Source organism: Macaca mulatta, chromosome 2 (genome assembly GCF_049350105.2).
Source record: "Macaca mulatta isolate MMU2019108-1 chromosome 2, T2T-MMU8v2.0, whole genome shotgun sequence".
NCBI classification, from domain to species: domain Eukaryota; kingdom Metazoa; phylum Chordata; class Mammalia; order Primates; family Cercopithecidae; genus Macaca; species Macaca mulatta.
This window is the reverse complement of record NC_133407.1, coordinates 121,944,520-121,970,033: the sequence shown is the minus strand read 5'-3', so window position 1 is coordinate 121,970,033 and position 25,514 is coordinate 121,944,520. Positions and strand designations below refer to the sequence as shown.

The 25,514-nt window shown below is 43.7% G+C and overlaps 1 protein-coding gene across 16 annotated transcripts in view; it reads right to left on the bottom strand.

Moving 5' to 3' along the window:
• PXK (PX domain containing serine/threonine kinase like) overlaps window positions 1-25,514 on the bottom strand; it is a 99,222-nt gene that overhangs the window by 25,538 nt on the left and 48,170 nt on the right. For all 16 annotated transcript variants that reach the window (XM_015130610.3, XM_015130611.3, XM_015130606.3 and 13 more), the window contains 9 exons: window positions 21,194-21,380; window positions 12,622-12,699; window positions 12,065-12,138; window positions 11,442-11,516; window positions 8,015-8,119; window positions 7,358-7,459; window positions 5,917-6,078; window positions 5,397-5,514; window positions 3,749-3,827 (listed from right to left, as the gene is read on the bottom strand). In XM_015130610.3, coding sequence (XP_014986096.1) covers window positions 3,749-3,827; window positions 5,397-5,514; window positions 5,917-6,078; window positions 7,358-7,459; window positions 8,015-8,119; window positions 11,442-11,516; window positions 12,065-12,138; window positions 12,622-12,699; window positions 21,194-21,380 — 980 coding nt within the window. The remainder of the gene's footprint in view (window positions 1-3,748; window positions 3,828-5,396; window positions 5,515-5,916; window positions 6,079-7,357; window positions 7,460-8,014; window positions 8,120-11,441; window positions 11,517-12,064; window positions 12,139-12,621; window positions 12,700-21,193; window positions 21,381-25,514) is intronic.

Sequence of the window (25,514 nt, the reverse complement as noted above, 5' to 3'; positions counted from 1 at the left end):
ACCAAAAAAAAAGTATATTATTAAAAACAATAGCATGAGCCAGGTACAGTGGCTCACACCTGTAATCTCAGTACTTTGGGAGGCTGAGGCAGGCGGATCACCTGAGGTCAGGAGTTCAAGATCAGCCTGGACAACATGGTGAAACCCTGTTTCTACCAAAAATACAAAAATTAGCCAGGTATGGTGGTGTGCACCTGTAGTTCCAGCTACTCGGGAAGCTGAGGCAAGAGAATCACTTGAACCCGGGAGGCGGAGGTTGCAGTGAGCCAAGATCACGCCACTGCACTCCAGCCTGGGCAACAGAACGAGACTTTACCTTAAAAAAAAAAAAAAAATGAAAAGAAGAGAAAAAAACAATAGCATGAACTGGGTGACTGGGCACAGTGGCATGCGCCTGTAGTCCCAGCTACTCCAGAGCTAGAGGTGGGAGGACCATTTGAGCTCAGGAGTTTAAGACCAGCCTGCATAACACAGCAAGACTCTCAAAAAGAAGGAGGGGGAGAAAGAAGGGAAGGGGGAGTGGGAGGGAAAGAAAAGAGGGGAGGGGAGTAGAGGGGAGCGGAGGGGAGGGGAGAGGAGAGAGGGAGAGACGCAGAGAGGAAGAGAGGGAGAGAGGGAGAGAGGGAAAGAGGGAAAGCATGAACAACTCTGAACTGCTGGGTAAAACAGGTCAAAGAATAGAAATGGTTGCTTGGGTAGCACCCAAACAGCTATAAGTGAGTCTTTCTTTGAATATGCCTCCTGCCCCTCCCCTACTTTTTAAAGAGATGGAGTTTTGTTATGTTGTTCAGGCTGCCCTGGAAGTCCTGGGCTCAATCAATCCTCCCACCTTGGCCTCCTGAGTAGCTAGAACTATAGGCATGTGCCAGTATGTCTGGCTGAATATCCTGCACCCCTACTTTGTTTTATTATTTCTTTTATTTTATTTTTTTGAGATGGAGTCTCGCTCTGTCGCCCAGGCTGGAGTGCAGTGGCACGCTCCAAAGCAAGCTCCGCCTCCTGGGTAGCTGGGACTACAGCCGCCCGTCACCACACCCGGCTAATTTTTTGTATTTTTAGTAGAGACAGGGTTTCACCGTGTTAGCCAGGATGGTCTCGATCTCCTGACCTCGTGATCCGCCCGCCTTGGCCTCCTAAAGTGCTGGGATTACAGGCGTGAGCCACCATGCCCACCCCTCACTTTGTTTTATTTTTGAGACAGGGTCTCACTCTGTCATCTAGGCTGGAGTGCAGTGCGCATTCACGGCTCACTGCAAATTCAAATTCCTAGGCTCAAGCGATTCTACTACCTCAGCCTTCCAAGTAGCTGGGATTATTACGTGGTGCACAGCACCATGCCTAGCTAATTTTGTTGTTGTTGTATTTTTTGTAGAGAGAGGGTTTTGCCATGTTGGCCAAGCTGGTCTTCAACTCCTGAGCTCAAGTGATCCACCCGCCTCAGCCTCCCAAACTGCTGGGATTACAGGTGTGAGCCAACGCGCCCAGCTACATTACTCTTTTTTTTTTTTTTTGAGACAGAGTCTCGCTCTATTGCCCAGGCTGGAGTGCAGTGGCCGGATCTCAGCTCACTGCAAGCTCCGCCTCCCGGGTTCACGCCATTCTCCTGCCTCAGCCTCCCGAGTAGCTGGGACTACAGGCGCTGCCACCTCGCCCGGCTATTTTTTGTATTTCTTAGTAGAGACGGGGTTTCACCGTGTTAGCCAGGATGGTCTCGATCTCCTGACCTCGTGATCCGCCCATCTCGGCCTCCCAAAGTGCTGGGATTACAGGCTTGAGCCACCGCGCCCGTCCTACATTACTCTTTTTTAAAGATGGGAACTTCATCACAAGCAGAAATGACAGGATTAGCTTTCCCCACAGGGCTCCTCAGGGCCCTGTCTCTCCCTCAGCCACACATCTGTTTACTTCCAGAGGACACATTTTAATTGAACATGGTTTACACCTGTCCAAGAGTTCTTTTCATGGCTGAAGCCCACATGGTAGAAAGACTTAGGTGAAGAAAAAATGTTTGGATTCACTTAAGGACTGGAAGACTGGAGAAAGATGTAAGAACTTTGGAATGGGGAATGTAAACGCAAACTAGAGTAAATTAACCTGTACACAGGCTATTTCCTAAGTACAAGTGCATTTTGCTAGAAAAGTTTGTGTGAAAGTTGTTTTCCAAACTGGGTCTGTTTTTCCACATGCACATTGTTTGTTTTGTTTTGAGAAGGAGTCTCGCTCTGTCGCCCAGGCTGGAGTGCAGTGGTGAGATCTTGGCTCACTGCAACCTCTACCTCCCCAGTTCAAGTGATTCTTCTGCCTCAGTCTCCTGAGCAGCTGGGATATCAGGAGTGTGCCACCACACCCAGCTAATTTTTTATATTTTCTTAGTAGAGACAGGGTTTCACCACACGTTGGCCAGGATGGTCTCGAACTCCTGACCTCAAGTGATCCACCTGCCTCAGCCTCCCAAAGTACTGGGATTACAGGTGTGAGCCACTGCCCGGCCCACATTATTACATTATTATTAATGGTTGTTGGTTTGGCAACAGATGCTTCAGTGTCTGTGGAACAGTAGAATGTCACATCCACGGTGCAGGGGCTTGGTTTCCTCTTTTCATTACAGTGCCTAGGACAGCAGCTGGCCTCCAAAAGGCCCTCTGTAAACACTTGTGGAAAGAATGAACCAGGAACCTGAAGTTATCTCTGCCTTCTCTGAACTCTGGCTGCATGCATTTCAAGCCGTCCCCCCTGCCTTGTTTCCCCATATTATTGTTTCCAGAGTATATCTGTTATACAATAAGCTGATGCAGACAAAGCACCAGATACACTGCATGGTGTGTGATGTTCAAAAAAGATCAGCTGGTTCAGCAGTAAGCATAACTAACACTTAATGAACACATATTAAGTGCCGGGTCCCTACTGGGAATCACCTTATTAAATCCTCCCAACTACCTTCTGAGGTGGGAACTGTTATTATCATTCCCATTTCACAGTTCACAAAACTCTACTTCCAAAGGTTAAGAAACTTGTCCAAGGTCACCCAGGTAGAAGTGGTGAAGCTGGAATCCACCTCCAGGTCTGTCTGACCCCAAGCACACCCTTCTTAACCACTCTGCTGCCTTTCCATGAAAGAACAGAAAATGCAACTGAAGGGAAGGTCCCAAAGCACTATTTCAGCTGCCCTGGTTATCTATGCATAACCCAGTTTCAGAGAAAATGTCTTCTGAGCTCCAAGACCTTAGAACAGTGCCTGGTACGTGCTAGAGTTTAATAAATAGTACCCAGTCAGTAAATTCACAAGCAAAAGCATGGGTGCTCAGAGACACGTTACCCTCCTCCTGGAGGGCAGACCCTTCAAGGCCCTGTGACTTGTGAACTATGCACAGCTGGGGGCCAACTGGTTTGCTGATGCAGGGTCAGAACAGAGCCACTTGAGAGGGCCCTCCTTCAGTATTTCCTAAGCTGGGGGTTGCGACATGTACACACACCCAATGCTAATGTACGTACACACAATGCTAACATTGAGTGAGGAGATACACGTGAAAATGACACAGATGTTAAAGGACAGCCATCAGACCAGGAGAGCAGAGAGGTCACAAACAAAGGGTCAAGACATCATGCTGCAAGTGCCCATCAGCAAGCAGGCCACGCCAACTCTGCAGGGACGGCAAGAGTCTTTACTACAGTACCAGGTGCTTGGACACAGTGGTCTGGTGTTCAACATAGTTATCAAGATTACAACCAACGCATATGATTGACTTACGGCATCTGTAAGAGCCGGGAGACGGTAGGCATGCCATTTTTACAGGCTTCACAAGACAGCGTAGACTCCAACACGGCCACTTGAAATGAACAGATACACATTTTAGTTCCACAGAACACGCTGGCAAATCCACTTGCTGATGAAAAGTTTGACACCACTTTGCAATAACTGTCTGCGGGCTGATCAGGACAGTGTCAAAACTCTTCACACACAGACAGATGGCATACGTGGGGTGGGGGAATGTTGGCAACATTGGCATTACTGATGACTCAAAAGAAATGGTTTAGCAACTACATGCTGACAGAAAGCTAAACATATTTCAAAGATAATTGGAGGAAGGATTCAAGATACCATTCATAAAAGTGTTTGTTCTCTTGAAAGAGATGTAAACACTACACAGAAGTAAAATTCTGAACTTGAAAGACATTTTGCTGCTTGCCTGCTTTTCATCAAAACCAGCACACAAAATGCCAATTGTTGATATCTCATCATCCAACATCTTGGATGCTATTAACAGGAGCAGCCAGATTTTTCTACCCACAGGTCACTGTTCAGCTTCAGAGGTTCAAATTCAACACAATAGTCCCAGGGCCTGTTCTCTTGAATTGCCTCTTTTGACACAGTAACGCTTGGTGAAGGGTGGACTTGTGTATCTCCAAGGCACAGGGGTCCAAGAGCTACCCTGCCTTCCCCTCTCTCTGCTCCAGCTGTGAGTGCCAGCCTGGCTGTGGAGGGGATGAAAGGGTCCTGGATGAGTCTGTACCAGTTCCTGCATCCCTCCTTCCTAAAGGTGCTCTCACTTGTCCTCCAGCTCCCCTTGGCCCCCGCAAGCAATGCTGTAAGAGCTCCTGGATCCAATTTGTCTGGGTGTCTGCATTCCTGCCTGCCTGCCCTAGGTCTGGGCCTGCTAGGCTCTTATCTACTAGGCTTCCGGTCTATGGCTTGCTTGTTTTGTTTTTGTTCAAGGCAGAGTCTTGCTGTGTCGCCCAGGCTGGAGTGCACTGGCACAATCTCGGCTCACTGCAACCTCCACCTCCCAAGAGGAGGGTTCAAGCAATTCTCGTGCCTCAGTCTCCCAAAAAGCTGGGATTACAGGCATACACCTCCATGCCCAACTAATTTCTGTATTTTTAGTAGAGATGGGATTTCATTATGTTGGCCAGGCTGGTCTCGAACTCCTGACCTCATATGATCCACCCGCCTCAGCCTTCCAAAGTGCTGGGATTACAGGTGTGAGCCACCATGCCTGGCCTCTCTTGTTTCTTACAAGTCTCACTTCAGCCTTGATCTGATGTCTGACGCCTGCCTGAGTCCTCGAAACCTGTTTCAAGTTGCCTGGCTCTGGCTTCTGCATCACACTCATGCAGGCCATACTTCTCTTTACATTCTTCTGCTTCCAAAGCTCTAAAGCATTTTACGAAAAGTTCCCAGAAATTTCAGATAGCCTGACAAATGGACAAGCCACCTGAATTTTCACAGAAGTGTATTTAAATAAACTACTCAAATTTGGTCTACTTTTAAATTGGGTAAGAATTTCTGGCTGTGGAGGACAGCAACTTCCTCTGGGTCTTTCCTGGACTCTGGAAAGGGGATGAGTGGCTCTGCACACTACCAGGGCCCAGAAGACCCTTCCCAACCCCATACTGACCCACAGCCATGGACGGAGCAGGAGGGAAGGAGTCCACAGGCACCGAGTCTGGTGGTCGTCCATAAGTCATTTCATACAGTAAGTGGCCAAAGCAGTGGACATCCACACTTTCCAATGTCTGTGGAAGAAACAGCAGCAGTGCGTTCACCCTTCACTTTGGCTTTGTGGACCCCCATGCTCCTGCCCCAAGCCTCCTCTGAGAAACAAAGCCCAGGGACAGCCCTGCTCCTCATTGGTAATGTAAATACAACTCCAAAGCCTTTTGTAAAACCTCATGAGGTATCCCAAAGGTCTTGGTCCGACCCTCCACAGTTTTCCAATCAGTGAGTCCACCTCCCTGCTTACCCAACCGCCATTTCAACTCAGCCTCCCAGAGATTCAGCAAAGCTCTGAGGGCTGATGGGCAAGGACTGTCCCAACTGTACCTTTCACTACTTGGTGCATATTTCCTACATGAGCAGATCATGGGGTAACTGACACCTAAAACTGAACGTGCTATTTCAATACTTTAGCAACTTACATTGATTTTCCTGAATTGTGAAAAATAAGATCGGTAGAAGGCAGGCAGGCCCAATAAGGAATTCTCAAGGTCTAGCAGCCGGCAAGTGTCCCCATCGAGCATCACGTTGGAGGCGTGAAGATGCCCATAAGGGAATCCCTTGTCATGAAGAAACTTCAGTACCTATTAAAGCATATGGGAAAGTTACATTTTCCCCCCAACTCATTCAGATATAAGACAAGTTAAACTTTGTTTTTTAGTCAATATATTTTGAAGCAAAACCAAACAGGTCACTGGGAAGATTCCTGAAGAAAAATGGCACCTCTACCCATTTGTTTGGAAAAGGAAGTGAAGCTGAATACTTTCCAGTTTTGAGGCTGTGAGATGCAACATCAGTTCTTTCTTTCCCCAAAAGAATAGAGAATCAGCCTGCATATGCTTGGAATTAATAACTCTGACGCCAAAAGGCTCTGCTTTAAGCACTTTCTGATTCCAATCGGCCAGCTCTCTTCAGGGCAAAGTCTTGATCCTCCTGCATAGATGAGTGAGGCTATCATATAAGTGCTTCTGCCAGTAATTCAGAAAAAGGGGTTGAACTAGAAAACATCTCTAGTTCAGTCTCTCCTCCAAATATATTTAGCTGTTTATTAATAGGAACACACAACAGGATCCCAGAAAAAGCAGTAAATCTTTTAGCTGCCATGTAAATAATCAGTGGCTTATCCAGTAAGGGAGATGCCTAGATATAGCCCTGCAATGTCCTGGTGAACTAGAGCAGTGATAGCCAACTGGGGTGCCCAGAGTAATTCACTAAGGACTAGAAGAAAATATTACAACTTCTCTTCCTAGTTGTTTTTAAAAATATTATTTTTTTAACTTATAATATACAAAATATATTACTAGTATGCTCTCTCCATCCAAAAAAATATAATATATATACACACATACACATACATGTATGTGTGTAGTAGTACACACATATAATTTATAGTTAAATAGACATAACATTGGGATATTAAATTGGTTATTACTGATAAGGTTGCATAATCCCAGAAGCTTGGAGAATACTGATCTAGAGGGTGATGTTGGAAAGGCTTCTTACTGTTGGTTATACTTCTGCAAGGGAGCCATATGGCTATGTATACGACATAACAAAATAAAAAATCTTGGCACAGGGATAAATAGCAACCAAAGATAATATAAAAGTTGGTATCCACACAGTAAAGTTCTTAAAACTCAGACACTAAATTGCAATAGCTAAAGCTTTAAGAATTTTGTAGACCTAAGTGACTGTTGCCTTAGTCTCAAATATTTGCTTGTTGAGGCAAAATATGACAATGCAATCAGTTTATAAGTAATCAGACAACTTAAGTGATTTTGGATATGACTTAAGAACTTTTCCAGGTGAATAATGCAATTTTGGATGAAATTTGAATGCAACTTAAACAAAAGTACCTCTTACCTCTAATATTTGCCGTCCATATGTTTTTATTTGCTGGAGTTCCAGGCCCTGAATCTTCTTAGGGTTGCAGTACTTCTTTAGAAATGGGTCTTTTGGTTTTGCCTTTGGAAAAGAACAAAGAACACATAAGAAAGCAGTAGAGGGGCCAATATCTGCACACAGACTCCCTGACCAGGCAGGATTCTACAGAGGCTAGGGGTGCCAGAGATGGCCAGCTGCAAGATGTGAGTTTTTAAAATACAACAGTCTGTGTTGTTGATAGAAAGAGGCTGACCCAGATTCCATCCCTTCTCTAGCCCAGTGAAGATGTGCCTGGTCTTACCCTTAGCAGACCCCAAAGTCTTGCATATTGTTCGAATTCTTCAGTACTGCTTTGTTAAGTGCAAAACACAAACTTAAAAACTGACCTAAGAGAGCAGCTTGCAATGTAATGGACATAATTATTAAATGTTCAACCTTTCCTCACGTGGGAAAAGGAATGGTCTTTAACCAAACTAGGTAGAGTTTTTATTGCATGAATAAAAGTAAATTCCAAATAAAATCGAAACTAACATCAAATCCTCAGGGCCTAGCCTCTGGAGTCTTAGAGACTAAGTATCAATAACAGGTTCTAAAGGAACTTGAGAATTCCTTATGACCATGAACTTGCACAGGTACCTTGTAGATCAGATCCTTCAACGTTCCCTTCTCATTAAACATCCTAATTAGCAACGCTGAGGATTCATTAGCTGTGGCAAAGGTAACTCGATAGATGTAAGGGTGCTGTCAAAACAAAAAAGAAATTCACATTGATTTGTATCAGGATCTAGGTCCTTCTAAATCCAGAATCTGGTTATGCAGAGTCAAGTACTACTGTGGTGGTGCAGTTGCATATGAATGTAGTGATATTCCCTGAACACATGGCATTTTCAAGTCATTCGGTGACCAGCTAGTTCCTCCTTCTTCAGATGGAGGAAGGGACATAAACTGTAGGAACAAAGGAAAACAGGAAACAGATAATGGATGTGGTAAACTCTACAAGTGAAGGGGTCCTCTTTGGTGTGTGCACTCTCACGGCTCAGGCAAAAGTGTGGTGGAAGACAGAGAATGTCCAAGTTTTGAGGATAACAGTGTTAATATCCTGTCTCTGTAAGTCAGTAAAGAATATAGCCAAATCTCAGAACTGCCAAATGGAGACCAGGATCAATGTGTCTTCGCTCACAGCTTTGCCTAACATTCCGCACTACTGTTTGGGTGCCAAGCCAAGAAGCATGATAGCCAGAAAACAGGCAAAAGTAGCATCTTCTGGAATCTCAGCCCTTTCCACAGTAGCTGGCATGAATCTTCCTACCCTTCTATAGAATTCTGCAACATAAAGATTCACAGTGTCCTCCTCAGATGAGGAAACTGACATTAAGCAACTAGGGTGGAGAAAAGACAAATTATTTAATGTGTGAAAGGAAAGTGCTTTTTCCCTGGAATTCTGGTTACATGAAACAAACTGGGTCTAGACAGGTATTACAATGCTCATTAGCTCAAAGGAATATCATGAAAATTTAAACCCATGGGAGCTGAGCTATGCAGGGATTTTGGAGGCTGGCATGCAGTAGGTTGGCAGGTAGAAAGGTACACCCAGGAAAATACAGTAATTGATCATGAAGTTCTCCTGATCATCACATCAGAATGGTTGCTGCTGACTTTTTAACAGCTTTGTTGAGATATAATTCACATGCCATTACTATTCACACATTTAAACTGTACAAGTCAATGATTTTCAGTATATTCAGTTATGTAACTATCATACAATCTAATTATAGAACATTTTCAACACCCCAAAAAGAAACACAATGGGTAGAATAAAAATCCTTGAGTACATACTCATACAAATTTTTTAAACAGGGAGAAGAGAAGCTCTTTAGAGTAGAATGCCAACTAATAAATAAATACAGAAGAAATAATACAGTTAGAAAATCACATTAAATGCTAAAATGCTAGTGGGCTTGATAAAGAACAGAATATGTAGTCTCACAATTATCTCCTTACACACTGGTTATTAATTACAGGTATTTATCTTAAGAAATTAAGGATGGGTATAATGTTTAGCACAAATTGTTCACTATGGCTTTTTTCTTTTTTAAAAAATAAGAGCAAAAAGCTGGAGGTGATCTAAATGTCAATGGAAGATTGAGTAAACTAAGGTATAGCCAATGATAATTCTATACAGCCCATAATAATGATGCTATATTTATTGACAACCAAAGATGCTCATGGTTTGACAACTAAAGATGCTCATGGTACATCATTAATGAAAAAAAATCAGGTTTTAAAGCACTACATATATAATTTACTTTTTTTATCACAAAAATTCTTAAAAAGTAACAACTGAACATTTTGGTTCTGTCAGGCCTCTGAGCCCAAGCCAAACCATCGCATCCCCTGTGACTTGCATGTATAGGCCCAGATGGCCTGAAGTAACTGAAGAATCACAAAAGAAGTGCAAATGCCCTGCCTCGCCTTAACGGATGACATTCCACCACAAAAGAAGTGAAAATGGCCGGTCCTTGCCTTAAGCGAGGATATTATCTTGTGAAATTCCTTTTCCTGGCTCATCCCGGCTCAAAAAGCTCCCCGACTGAGCACCTTGTGACCCCCACTCCTGCCTGCCAGAGAACAACCCCCCTTTGACTGTAATTTTCCTTTACCTACCCAAATTCTATAAAACAGCCCCACCCTTATCTCCCTTTGCTGACTCTCTTTTCGGACTCAGCCCACCTGCACCCAGGTGAAATAAACAGCCATGTTGCTCACACAAAGCCTGTTTGGTGGTCTCTTCACACGGACGTGCATGACAGGTTCATACTTCTGGTTGATTGGGATTACAAGTAAGTTTTATTTTCTTGTTTTTGCTTATCTGTCTTCTGACTTTGCTACAATTAATAACCATTTATATGTGCTATCTTTTTTAAAAGAAGCACATCTAGTAAAAGAAATTTAGGGCCAGGTGCTGTGGCTCACACTTGTAATCCCAGCACTTTGGGAGGCTGAGGCAGGCGGATCATGAGGTCAGGAGTTCGAGACCAGCCTGGCCAACATGGTGACACCCTGTCTCTACTAAAAATACAAAAATTAGCTGGGTGTGGTGGCACGCGCCTGTAATCCCAGCTACTCAGGAGGCTGAGGCAGGAGAATCGCTTGAACCCAGGAGGTGGAGGTTGCAGTGAGCTGAGACTGCACCACCGCACTCCAGCCTGGGTGACAGACAGAGACTCCATCTTGAAAAAAAAAAAAAAAAAAGAAATTTAGAACTAGCTCCTGACAGCCTGTGTCACACAACCAATCAAGCTCTAAGACCAAAGTGTCTTTTGGCTTCACATTGCACCTCATTAATAGCTTGGTTTTGCTAGCTTGACAAGACACTATATGGCCAAAAACAAACTTGTCAAACCAAGTGCACAAGTCAGCGTAATTGTGTTCAGTTCGCTAGTGATTCATTCCAGGGAACTACATCTTCATGCAGACAAGATAAAGAATGTCAATGTTAACTCAATTTCCTGGCCAGATTAGTCTTTGCTGAAGACATTCTGCACATATTTTGAAATATATCAATGTGGTTCTTTGCACTGAAGGCCCTAGATTAGAGCTGTGTAATAGCATAAATTATACTGTGTATTCCTAAAGGTCAACTTGTTAGCCTGTGAGGGTAGCAACTCAGATAGAAAAATGGCGATTTTGCCTTTTCTTCACCCAGCTTATCTAAATCCTTATTAGTTCTGTTTTCTCAGGTTAGGAAGAGTATCTTTCAGTTCCACTGATACAAACACCTTCACCAAGAACGAGGCTGGGAGAAGTGGCTGCTTCCCTACTCTGATCTTGTTTAAAATACAAAGTCTATGTTTAAATTACTACGTTTCATGGGTTGTGTAGATGTCATGAATGCCATTTCAAATGGCCTATGATCTATGAGATTAGCCCTGTACAATTTCAGACTGAACTGAAATCCACTGTATTTCCCCATTCTCTTTTCCAGCTCTTCTGTCCATGTTCACCCAGAAAAAATACTGTGACTCTGTCATCAGCACTGAGAATACTAGAAAGACATACTCACCAAACAGGAAGGCAGAAGTTTGATTAGACACTGAAAATCTTTATCTGACAAATACTTGTCCGGGCCAAGGTCAGCCTGAAAACATGAAAAGGAATATCAGGGTACTGCTTGGTCACCAAAAGAAAAATTCCTTGTCTTTCCCTTTAATTTTATTATCCAAAATATGACTGGAAACCAAAGATGAAAACCACAATAAGTCTGGCTGCCTCAAGACCTTTCTGGAAAAGCAGTGTGTAAAAAATACCAGACTTAACTGTCATCTTATCTAATACCATTAACCAAATGTATCACTAAAACTCTCAAAGTCAAAGAGATAAAGTAATGACACAAGTCGTCTTTTTTTGGAGTAAACTCCAAAACTGTAAACCCTAAAGAGATTCCAGAATCATTTTAAACTGTTCCTATTTCTTTCCAAATGTTTACTAGTTGACCAAATATAATAGAATTTATATAACCAAATGCACAGGAAAACGATTTAAAATGACTTTTCTTTGAAAAGGACCAAGGAAGCCTTTACATCATCACTTAAGAGCACAGTACAATTTTGTAATTCCCTTGTCAAATCTGCTTTCATTAACCCATCTAAAGTCACTGAACAAGACTGAAGCAAAAAGCTAGCTTACCCAGCTTAACACTAGCCGTTCCTTTGGCTGATTTTTAATCTTCATCAAGAAATATTTCTTCCTTATTCTCCAACCTGCCATAAAAGCAAAAACGTGCTTAGAGCTGCACAATTTTTGCAACAATTGATATGTTTCACTATGTAATCAAGAAAAATTAAGTTTGGCAATATTATTCGCAGTTACATAGGCACAAGTAAAAGAACCATTTAATAACATTGACATAGCAAAGGCTATACTTAAAAAGAAACGGTAAATGAAGAAAATTTTCACGGAAATGGCAGGAAACTAGCACTTCAGTTTAGATTTAGTGAAAAAAATAGATGAAGAAGGAATGGTGTTTCTGAAAGTTATTACCATCCAAATCCTTTGATGAGGCTTTAACCAAGGTTCATTAAGTATTAAAAGTTAACAGCTGTATCCTCAAGCAGTTGGGATGCAAAAAGAAAAAGAAGTCACCTGCATTTAAGCATGTTCTTGGGATATGTATCAGAAAGCATGACTAAGGATCCAGTTCTGTGATCTGTCTTTTTAACAGAATGAGCGTGCCAATGTCTCACCTATGTCTTTCAAAGGTTCCACCACCTCCCACTTTGGTTCTGATCGGAAGAACATGGAAACCTGTTGTAAGGCAATCTCTGCAAAGACATTTTAGAAACCCATTAGTCAGACATATCAGGAAAGGGCCATATGCTGAAGATGTTATTCCTGTAAATGAAATCCTTATAGTCTATAACCTTTTTAAAAAACGTAATTACCAATAAATAAATAAAATAAACACAAACTAAATGCAATGTGGGATTCTAGATTGGACCCTGGAAAAGTACATTAGCAGAAAAACTGGTAAAATCTGAATAAAGCCCATAGTTAATAGTAACATTACTAATATTCACTTCTAGTTTTGATAAATGTGCCATGGTTGTATAGAATATTAACATTAGGAGAAACTGGATGAGAAGTATATGGCAATTTTCTGTACTATCACTGCAACTTCTTTTGTTTAGTTCTGTTTGTTTTTTGAGATAGGGTCGCACTCTGTTGCCCAGGCTGGAACGCAGTGGCACAGTCACGGCTCACTGCAACCTTAACCTCCTGGGCTCAAGTGATCCTCCCACCTCAGCCTCCCGAATAGCTGGGACTACAAGCATGGGCCATCACGCCTGGCTAAATTGTTTTTTTTTTTTTTTTTTTTTTTTAGGCAGAGTTTCACTCTTGTTGCCCAGGCTGGAGTGCAATGGTGAGATCTCGGCTCACCGCAACCTCCACCTCCTGGGTTCAAGCAATTCTCCTGCCTCAGCCTCCCGAGTAGTTAAGATTATAGGCATGCGCCACCATGCCCGGCTAATTTTGTATTTTTAGTAGAGATGCGGGTTTCTCCATGTTGGTCAGGCTGGTCTCGAACTCCCGATCTCAGGTGATCGCCTACCTCAGCCTCTCAAAGTGCTGGGATTACGGGTGTAAGCCACCACGCCTGCCCGAGGCCTGGCTAATTTCTGGTGTGTGGGTTTTTTTTTGTTTTGTTTTTTAGTGACAAGGTATTTGCCATCTCACCCAGGCCGGTCTCAAACTCTTGGCTCACGAAAGCCACCCATCTCGACCTCCCAAAGTACTGGGAATACAAGCATGAATCACTGCACCAGCCCACTGCAATTTCTATGTAAATCTAAAATTATTCTAAAATGTAAAGTTTATTTTAAAAATTATTACTGGCCGGGCGCGGTGGCTCAAGCCTGTAATCCCAGCACTTTGGGAAGCCGAGACGGGCGGATCACTAGGTCAGGAGATCGAGACCATCCTGGCTAACACAGTGAAACCCCGTCTCTACTAAAAAATACAAAAAACTAGCCGGGCGAGGTGGCGGGCGCCTGTAGTCCCAGCTACTCAGGAGGCTGAGACAGGAGAATGGCCCGAACCCGGGAGGCGGAGCTTGCAGTGAGCTGAGATCCGGCCACTGCACTCCAGCCTGGGCGACAGAGCGAGACTCCGTCTCAAAAAAAAAAAAAAAAAAAAATTATTACTGTGAAAATGTATATTTTTCAAAACTGGAAAATCTAAGATATGTAATCTAGCTGGTCTAAGCCAAGAATTCAATATACGCACCAGACCACAGCCCAAGCCCAAAACTCAAAACATGTTCTAAAGTCAGCTGAGAACAGTATTTAATGTTGCTCCAAGTACTATTTATCCCATCTGGAATTATAGCTTTCATCAACAAAAAAGTGATTAGCCTTAAATATATACTAGAAACAAAAGCCAGTGTACAGCAACAACATGGTTCTATTGTGGAAAGTCACCGAGTGCCTGTTTACTGGGGGAAAAAAAATCCATCCTCTTTTTGTGTTCATTTATCATGAAAATGTTTCCCCCTTTTAAGAAGACAATGAGAAAGGAAGTTCTTTAAAATTCACTGCATTAAGAAATTATCAAAATTTACATTTCCTGTAAAAAGCAACATCTGTAATTTGCCATTTCCCCTCATTGCAGTGAGTAAATGAAGCCACTCCAGATCCTTGAAAGCAAACAGCAATCCTCCAAATGCACTGTGGAATTTCACTTCTGCCTAGCATTAATTACATTCCAGGCAGACTGGTGAGGCATGAGGGATTCAGTAGAAATACTCTCCATATGTCAAAATGACCTTGTTTGGAATTCACATGTCAAGAGCTTGGCAGACAATATCATTTGGATATGTTTTATAGTACATTTTGAGTTAAGAGATCAGGGAAAAAAACAATTTACTAGCTATTTGTTTACTGACTCAATATGTAAAGTGTCAATAGCATCAACTCAGAAGAAAACATGTGATGACCAAATACAAAACTGGCTCCATTCACATTTGTTCTAACTACCCCAGTGTGACAAACCATCTGGAAGATCTGGGTGCAGCAGAAACACATAGACTTTCATTACCAACACTGGGACTTTGTACCTCTTCTATAATTCATGTTAATATAAAGTGCTTTTAGTATTTCCAAAGTAACTCGAACATAAAGAAACTTAAAAGGAAATTAAGTGAAAATCATTCACATCAACTTTGAGAAGGAGCATGAAAAATAATTCTCTAATGTGTATAATGTCATTCTAAAAGACTGACAGTGACACGGAATTCCCCACAAAATCATTATTCAGCAATATCTACTGTATGCTACTATGTGCTATACATTGTTTTAGGAATAGGGGAAATAGCTGTGAACAGATGGAACACACTGGATTTCTTACTGATAAACTGAGGACTGTGAAATAGCCTTTTTCACTTAGGGGTTAGGGAATTGGAGAAAGGACAATTTCTTCCCACTGAACTGTGATTTACTGTCAAATAAACTGCATGACTATCATGTGCCAAATAATAATCCCCTCCTTCCCCAGACTCGGGCAACACACTTCAATCCTAAACATCTACTCCTTTGCTTAGAAGCCTTTACTGGTTCCCCACTTCCTTGCCAAATCAAGACCAAACTTATAAACCTAGTGTTCAACCAACCTCTGGCTTTAACCTACCTTTCTGGCTTTATCTCCCACAGTGTGTGGGATCTCTCTGCACACTGAGATTTGCCTACCATGGCCCCTAAACACTGGCCTGTCCCCATTCCCTCAGCATTTTCCATCTGGCCCAGACTCAGCCCAGATGTTCTGCTCCATTAGCCAGGACTCTCTCTCTCCCTCCCTCTTTCTTTCCTCTGTACATTTCTAGTGCTCTATGTGTCCCTCTCTTACGGGGTTACCCTGTGAATGTCCTCTATTAGGACTACTCTATTCCAGGACTCTCTCTCTCCCTCCCTCTTTCTTTCCTCTGTACATTTCTAGTGCTCTATGTGTCCCTCTCTTACGGGGTTACCCTGTGAATGTCCTCTATTAGGACTACTCTATTCCACCTAGACTGTATGCTGTGGTTGGAAGGGTATATCTGGGTAAAGCCAGGATATATCTTCTCAAGCTGCTCTGCCCAGAGCACTGGCCACTGCCTCTCAGCCAGGGTACCTTCTACTCACCCCTCAAGTCTCAGTGTAGGAATGACCTCTTCTGGAAAGCCTTCCTTCATCTTTAGGTGTGGATCATCCGTGCCCCCGCCCCCTTCCCCAAGGTGCTCCCTAACATTTACTCTGCCACAGCCATCACCTGTCAATCTCCTGGTGTAACTGTCATGCAGTAGGAAGTGGGGGAATTATTCTTTCCTCCTTGCTGTATACATAGCACCTGGCACACAGTAGATACTCAGTAAGTATCTGACGAAGCAGGAACCAAGGGTTCAATCATGTTCAGCAGATGTGGAAACTCTCTCCCATTAGAACATGAAATCCATGAGAAGGAAGGCATCTGCCCTCTAGTTCTGACACAGGAACTGACTGACACATGTGGAAAAACTGCATGCTCAGAAAGTGCTGATAAACAAACTGGAGACAGGAAATGGAGAACACAGCCTTCAAGTCCATCCTGTGCTTCCCACAGAGCTCAGTTGTACCAGGCGCCCCCATTGTGAGCAGGGAACAAACACTGACTCCTCTAGGACTGGAGCTGGGGTTCAGACCCCCAGTCCACTATAGCAGGTTGCACTGCAGAGAGGCCTGCAACCTCACCAAATACCCCGCTGTTGTTCTAAATATACTCCTCTTTCCCCGCTCTCTCCCTTTTTATATTCTGAGTCCACTACTGTCCTACCTTTTCAAGGGATTCCTGGGGCTTTAGGCCTAAAAGGTAACTTCAGCACTCCCTGGTCCATTCCCCGCTCCCCAGCCTCTTGTTTTATAGGTCAAGATGTGGGCCCACAGAGAGGAAATGCTGCTAATGACAAAGCTGGGACCAGGATACAGGCCTCTTGATTTCTGGTCCAAATGACTTTTGCATGGACATTAAAACCCCCTTACTCCAAGAGGGTATGAGGACTGAGGCGGGAAGATGGCTACAGTGCAGTGAGGCTTTTTTTTTTTTTTTTTTTTTTTTTTTTTTTTTTTTTGAGACAGAGTCTCGCTCTGTCGCCCAGGCTGGAGTGCAGTGGCCAGATCTCAGCTCACTGCAAGCTCCGCCTCCCGGGTTTACGCCATTCTCCTGCCTCAGCCTCCCGAGTAGCTGGGACTACAGGCTCCCGCCACCTCGCCCGGCTAGTTTTTTGTATTTTTTAGTAGAGACGGGGTTTCACCGTGTTAGCCAGGATGGTCTCGATCTCCTGGCCTCGTGATCCGCCCGTCTCGGCCTCCCAAAGTGCTGGGATTACAGGCTTGAGCCACCACGCCCGGCCAACAGTGAGGCTTTTAAATGATAGAAGTACCTTGTTAAAAAGATGAATATTGTAGGCTGGGCGCAGTGGCTCATGCCTGTAACCCCAGCACTTTGGGAGGCCGAGGTGGGCGGATCACAAGGTCAGGAGTTCGAGACCAGCCTGGCCAACATGGTGAAACCCCCATCTCTACTAAAAATAGAAAAAATTAGCTGGGTGTCGTAGCAAGTGCCTGTAATCCCAGCTACTCGGGAGGCTGAGGCGGGAGAATCACTTGAATTGGGAGGCTGAGGTTGCAATGAACCGAGACCATGCCACAGCACTCCAGCCTGCCCAACAGAGTGAGACTCTGTCTCAAAAAAAAAAAAAAATTGTAAGGGAGATATATGTGTGAGACAAACATCTCATGGACAGGAGATACCTGTTTTCCCTGTACAACAGCTGACTGTCAATTAGACTTTCTAATTCAAATGAACACCTCACAACTCCCTCACAGAAGAACAAGGGCCTACATTTCCTTTCTGAGGATTGGCTCTTCTGGAGAAAACCTGGAAAAGAAAGAAAGTCCCAGCAGTCCCAGGCTGGGGACCCAGGTAAGAGAGGAGGAAGCTGCCAATGTCCTGAGAGCTCCTGGTTAACCATCCTCTGGGAGTAGAATGCCATCACAGTCCCCCTCTAACAACGCACCCTCACCCTCTGTCAGAGCAAGGACCAGGAAAAGTGCTCTGCTGATTCTGGCCACCACTTGAACACAGAACTCAAATCCTGCTGAAATGAAGCTGGGTGGTGACTGCAGACCATGTGGAAAATGAGAAGAAGTGGAGACATTATCCATATTAAAAGGGAAAAGTGGGCCAGGCACAGTGGCTGATGCCTGTAATCCCAGCACTTTGGGAGGCCGAGGCGGGCAGATTGAGCTTAAGAGTTCGAGACCAGCCTAGTCAACATAGCAAAACCCCCTCTCTACAAACAATTTAAAACTTAGCTGGGCATGGTGGTGTGCACTTGTAATCCCAGCTACTCAGGAGGCTGGGGTGCAAGGATCACTTGAACCCAGAAGGTAATGGGTGCACAGAGCTGGGATAGCGCCACTGCACTCCAGCCTGGGTAACAGAGTGAGACCCTTGCTCAAAAAACAACAGGGGGAAAGCGGCCCTGCTTAGAGAAGTGCCACAAGGTGAGAGGCATGCAGGGTATGCTTCTGGGCCATGCTGTGAATCTCAGGAATGGTCCAGTCAAGCTGGCATGGAGGTGGTGGCCTATGTTTCCTTTTCCTGAGGTGGCTGGTGCGTCAGCCTCGAGGCTAGACAAACTCTGAAATTTCATTCAAAGGGGGATATAAACCAATGTCTCTCTGAAAACAGCATCCATCACCTATTGTTTCATTCCAGGATTATGCCCTCTGAACAGCAGCCAGCACAGGTTCTGGCAGGAGTTTCTGATGGTCTTTTTATACCCCTGCCCACATCTGCTTTGGACTCCTGATCCTCTACCATGCTGGAGGCCTGGGGGTGGGAAGGGGGAGTGGAGATCAAAGACAATAACAGCATGTGGGGCAGGTATAGAAAAAAGCAGAGAATCGACAACTGTCAGAATAGACAACCTTCTAGGAGCCACAAAGCATTTTAACTTAAACGCTCAGACCAGACTAAAGTCACACAAATGTGCAATCCTGGCTAGGGCCCTCCCTCTCTGGGGGCCTTAGTTGAACTCATTTATGAAAAGAGAGGGTTAGACATGATACATCTGCTCTAAGATCCCTTTTAGTTCTGACCCCATGGGACTCAATGCACTTCTGGTGCCAGCTCCCTGAGAGCAAGGAACACATTTATTTGTGCCTGCATCCCCAACACCCAGCACACATCACATTTGTTGAACAAAAGGCATCATTATACATACACTACACCTTCATGCTTGCCCTCAGAAGAACATTAGCAGGCACTCGCAGGGAATGAGGGAGATAAACCACTGAGTGGGCCTGGGTTAGGGCTCATTTGACAAGTCAGTCCAGATGGCCTGCTGTCTGACAATTTTGGGAGCAATCAAGGTGAAACATTGAGAAATGAAAGCCACAAAAGATGCTACTTTGACAGAATTCAAGCTGTCCCTAGAGCCCCAGTCCTATCTGTGCTATCTTTTCTCTTCCCTGAACAAAAAAACAAGTGGAGGCAAGAATGGAATCCTTGTAACAATTCAGTGCTCCATTTGGTAACTTATAGTAAGTGTGAGTTTGAAATAAACTTTTCTTCTCTTGGTTACACTCTAGAAAGGCATTTTCCTTAGCCCTGCACAGCACTTCAGCTAGGAAATGGCAGGTACATCCTAGCGCAAGGCTTCTCATGGTTTAATGTGCATGCAAATCACCTGGGGACCTTGTTAAAATCAGATCCTGATTCAGGAAGTCTGGGATGAGGATTGAATTCTGCACCTTCGACAAGCCCCCAGTGATGCCAATGCTGCTGGTCAGAGAACCACACTGTGAGTCACAAGCCTCAAGGGCTGTGGTTTTCAAACTTGGCTCCATATTGGAATCACTTGGGAAGCTTCACAGACTACAAGCTCCACCCACAGAGACTCTGATTTAATCAGCATGCACGCAGCCTGGGCATGAGAAATTGTTTTAATGCTCCCCAGGTGATTCTACTGTGGAGAAAAACTTGGTGCCTGCCAAGTAGACATCTGTTTCCCTCTCTGAAACAGGGATATTTTGGTGAATGAATGGGTATGAATAAATAAATAAAAGTGAAATAGGAATAAAAGTGCCTCTCTCTAATTACTTCAAAAGCAATGTTTTAAAGACTCAAATATCTGATATGGTGTATTCTCTTAGCAAGTAAATTAACAATATCCATAGTTCCACTCAGGAAGTCACTAAAGCATGGTTTCTCTTTAATAAATCAGGTGAAACAACGTTTCTATTGTTCTTTTCAAAGTGACAGCAGAATGTATTAAATATTTAGTTTCTCATTCTGCTGACATCAGGCTTAGGTTATTGATGCCAGCTTTGAGTGTAATCGGTACTGGAAGAGAAGCCCTTTCAACCACAGTCCCTTAGTGGCTGCCCTGATCCAGGAAAGATCTGGAAGAGAATGACCTCCTATGCTTTGCACTGAGTGGGTCTCAGGGAGCAAATAGGAAGACACAGAAGGGACCCTTCTGACTGTGTTTAAAGTAAATTCCCAGAAAAAACAGAAACACACAACATATCGTAAATACAAAAACAGAGCCAAATACAAATCAAATTAAGATTATTGTGTGTACAAGGTGTTGATTAGAGGTCAAAAGTAATATAAAAAATTACTGTACACGTTACTGTGGATTTATTATTATTATTTTTAAGATGGAGTCTTGCTCTGTTGCCTAGGCTAGAGTGCAGTGGCACTATCTCAGCTCACTGCAACCTCCGCCTCCCGGGTTCAAGGGATTATCCTGCCTCAGCCTCCCGAGTAGCTAGGATTACAGGCATGTGCCGCCATGCCTGGCTAATTTTTTTATTTTTAGTAGAGACAGGGTTTCACCATGTTGGCCAGGCTGGTCTCAAACTCCTGACCTCAGGCAATCCACCTGCCTTGCCCTCTCAAAGTGCTGGGATTACAGGCGTGAGCCATCGCGTCTGGCCTATTGTAGAGTACTCACTCCTGTCAGAGAAGACAACAAAGGCAAGAGTATAAGCACACATACAATAATTTATCTTCCATATTTTTCTGTGCAGACTTTACAAACATTTTGGAAGTAAATTATTTTCTTCTTACACATCTACAGTAAACTACAATCAAGAAAATCTTAGTAAATTCATAATACACTATAACAGATATATACATATCCCCATTTTGAGAAAGCGTTTCTCCCACATGTTATCTCCAGCAAGGGACAATGCCTCTTTAGCCATGTGACCACAGCTCACAGATTCCTTTGCTTACCAGTGTAGTTTGCGGAATAGTTGTTTGGATCTAAAAACTTCTTAACCAGCTCACAATTAGACAAGATATGATTTGTGGTGATCACGTTGAGATAGTTCTGAAGACCTTTCTGCCTCTCAGCTATGAATTCACGATCCATGTTACCAATCAATTTTTTGGGAGGAAGAGGCAGACTTAAGCCTGCAATCTTAAAAAAAAAAAAAAAAAAAAGTTACACTCATGTCATCCACAAATAAGAATCAATACAAAAATCTTGACCTATCATATTTCATTAAACCTAAGACAATGTAGATTTTAGATGCATCCTAATTTCAGTGATACAAAAATTGTGAAAAACTGCATTTAGAATTGATAAAATACTGTATTAAGTTATTTTATTTTTGAGATGGAGTCTCACTCAGTCACCCAGGCTGGAGTGCAGTGGTGCCGTCTTGGCTCACTGAAACCTCCACCTCCTGGCTTCAAGAGATTCTCCTGCCTCCACCTCCTGAGTAGCTGGGACTACAGGCATGCGACACCATGCCCAGATAATTTTTGTATTTTTAGGAGAGATGGGGTTTCACTGTGTTGGCCAGGCTGATCTCAAACTCTTGACCTCAAGTGATCCACCAGCTTCGGCCTCCAAAAGTGCTGGGATTACAGGTATGAGCCACCACACCTGGCCAAGCATAGTAATTTTAAAACTTTATTTTTTTAATGTGCTTTTATTTTTACTAAAGTTATATAAAAACATAATTTCAAGAGTAACTCACTTTCTTAAATTATAACTGGCAGTCCCATGACACCCCTCACTCCTGCTACCAGGTGACAAAGTCATTCTCTGCTCCCCTAAGACAGCCACATTCAAGTCTCTCAGCTGATCTTTTGACAATGGGGGAATGCTCATACTGTCATGGCTTGAGTTTTCATTTTTAGGCATTATCTGTAGATTTCCCATTATGGAAGATGAGGATTAAGTTCTCTTTCACAATCCTGACCTCATCTCACACATCCTGTCCCTAATCCTCCTGACATCATTATAATTTTATTTGGTACAATATTCATGTTTACCTTAAGTACATAATATTCACAACTGAGCTAGAGCCATGCTTACTTTTCCTTTACAGCAACGTGTAGTCTTTTTTCGGTTTTCTATTCAACTTGAAAGTCTCCATCCAAGCCTTCTTTCAACACACTCAGATACACAGCTGTGTTAGTTTTATCTTTTGAAGAGTATCTTCCAGAGTCCAACAATCTGCTCCAAGCAGGACTGGCGGTCCCTACACTGCTGCAAAGCTGGCATCCCGGGACCTCCTTTCATCCTCATCCTAGAGATGCTTTTGCCTTTGTCGTACTAAACCCCATTTTGTATCCCCTACCTTCGTTTTTTGTGCATAATTCCCTTGTTTTTGGCAGAGTGTACCCTCTGTTGGCTTTTTTTTTTTTTTTTTTGGAGTCGGAGTCTCACTCTATCGCGCAGGCTGGAGTGCAGTGGCGCGATTTTGGCTCACTGCAAACTCTGCCTCCCGGGTTCACGCCATTCTCCTGCCTCAGCCTCCCAAGTAGCTGGGACTACAGGCACCCACCATAACGCCTGGCTAATTTTTTTGTATCTTTAGTAGAGATGGGGTTTCACTGTGTTAGTCAGGATGGTCTCAATCTCCTGACCTCGTGATCCGCCCACCTCGGCCTCCCAAAGTGCTGGGATTACAGGCGTGAGCCACAGCGCCAAGCCCTCTGTTGGCTTTAAAAAGGAGAACAAGAGATACATTTTTTTGAAACTTTGCATATATAAGGATGTCTTTATCCTTCCCTTATACTTGATTTATAGCTAGTCTTGATGTGGAATTTTAAGTTGGGAATACATTTTCTTCAGAGTTTTATTTTTATTTATTTATTTACTTACTTACTTACTGTGAGACGGAGACTCCCTCTGTCGCCCAGGCTGGAGTGCATGACGCGATCTTAGCTCACTGCAATCTCTGCCTCCTAGGTTCAAGCGGTTCTCCTGCCTCAGCCTCCAAGCAGCTGGGATTATAGGCATGTGCCACCGCACCCGGCTAATTTTTGTATTTTTAGTCGAGATGGGGTTTTACCATATTGGCCAGGCTGGTCTCAAACTCCTGACATCAGGTGATCTGCCTGCCTCGGCCTCTCAAAGTATTGGGATTACAGGCGTGAGCCACTGCGCCCAGCCTTTCAGAATTGTAAATAAATATTTGGGTGTCTTCTAGTTTATAGTGCTGCTGTTAAAGGTTCAAGCATATTGATGCCTTTTTTTTTTTTTTTTTTTTTTTAAGAGATAGGGTCTTGCTTTGCACCCAGGCTGGAGTGTGGTGGCGTGATCACAGCCCACTGTCACCTCGGATTCCTGAGCTCAAGAGATCCTGTCACCCCAGCCTTACAAGTAGCTGGGACTACAGCTGCACGCCACCACACACAGCTAATCATAATGATTCTTGATCCATTTTTTGCTGCTATTTTCCCAGAAGCTTTCAGGATCTTCTCTATGACCTCAGTTTGTGACTTTCATGTGTCTGTTTTCATCCCTCATGCTGAGCACTCAGTCCTTTCAAACTAAAAACTAATCTCCTTAAGTTCTTTGGCATTTTATTGTATTGTTAGGTCATTATTTCTTCCCCTTCATGCCTTCTGCTTTCTTTTACTGAAACTCCTATTTTTTCAATGTTGGACTTCCTGGACTGCTCCTGTAATTTTATCTTTTAATTTTCTGCTCTCTTTTTGTTTTGTTTTGTTTTTGAGACAGGTTCTCACCCTGTCACCCAGGCCGGAGTGCAGTGGCATGGTCACCACTCACTATAGCCTCGACCTCCTGAGCTCAAGCAATCCTATCACCTCAGCCTCTACAGGTGGTGCACACCTGTAGCTGGGACTACAGATGTGCACCACCATGCCCAACTAATTTTTGTATTTCGCTTTTCTTTTTTTTAAAGAGCATTTCTTTTATCTTTCAGCCCTTCTAAATAGTTGTCTACTGTTATTTTTTATTTGTATGTACTCTTTTCTATTCTTTTTCTTCCTTAATAGCACCCTGAACGTAATACCATTTCTTATCTCTCTGAGAAGACAAAAGATAATCTTTCTCAAGTGTCTAAAGCATTCTTCTCACTGCATACCTTCTGCTTCCTGATCGTTCCTTTTTTTTTCCTATTTGTTTTGGTCACTTCGTGTTAAAAGTCTTTCTTGGTGGGAGTCAGGTAGGAACAGGAACTGGGATTTAAGGGCCACACTTCAGAGGTATCCCAGGTCTCCTTTTTGCCAGAATTATGGGAAGATAATGTTGTGGGATGTGAGCAGTGAAATTTAGAAAAAGCAGAGAGTCCTACAAAACATATCCACAGGAGGACAATGAAAGAGTAACTTACACCAAGCAGGTGAAACTCGAACGCTTCAGAAACAGATGAGGAAGAACATGGCAAATTTTTACCAAAGGTAAGTATTGAACATTGAGAAAAAGTAAACTAGTTCTTAGGTATAAAAATAAAGGGCTACCAGGAGCAGTGGCTCACGCCTGTAACTCCAGCACTATGGGAGGCTGAGGTGGGTGGATCACCTGAGGTCAAGAGTTCAAACCCAGCCTGGGCAACATGGTGAAACTCCATCTCTACTAAACATACAAAAATCAGGCAAGCATGGTAGTGGGCGCCTGTAATCCCAGCTACTCAGAAGGCTGAGGCAGGAGAATCGCTTGAACCCAGGAGGTGGAGGCTGCAGTGAGCCAAGATTGCACCACTGCACTCCAGCCTGGGTGACGGAGCAAGACTCTGTCTCAAATAGTAATAATAATAATAAAGAGCGCCGGGCGCGGTGGCTCACGCCTGTAATCCCAGCACTTTGGGAGGCTGAGGCGGGCGGATCACAAGGTCAGGAGATCGAGACCACGGTGAAACCCCGTCTCTACTAAAAATACAAAAAATTAGCCGGGCGCGGTTGTGGGCGCCTGTAGTCCCAGCTACTCCGGAGGCTGAGGCAGGAGAATGGCGTGAACCCGGGAGGCGGAGCTTGTAGTGAGCCGAGATCGCGCCACTGCACTCCAGCCTGGGCGACAGAGCGAGACTCCGTCTCAAAAAAAAAAAAAAATAATAATAATAATAATAAAGAGCTACCAAAATATATAAGCTAATATCTGATCAGACTAGTTATGTCTACATAATCCTTAAAAAAATGAAGTCTGGCAGGGTGTGGTGGCTCATGCCTGTAATCCCAGCACTCTGGGAGGCTAAGGCAGGCGGATCACCTGAGGTCGGGAGTTTGAGACCAGCCTGATCAACATGGAGAAACTCCATCTCTACTAAAAATACAAAAAATTAGCTGAGCGTGG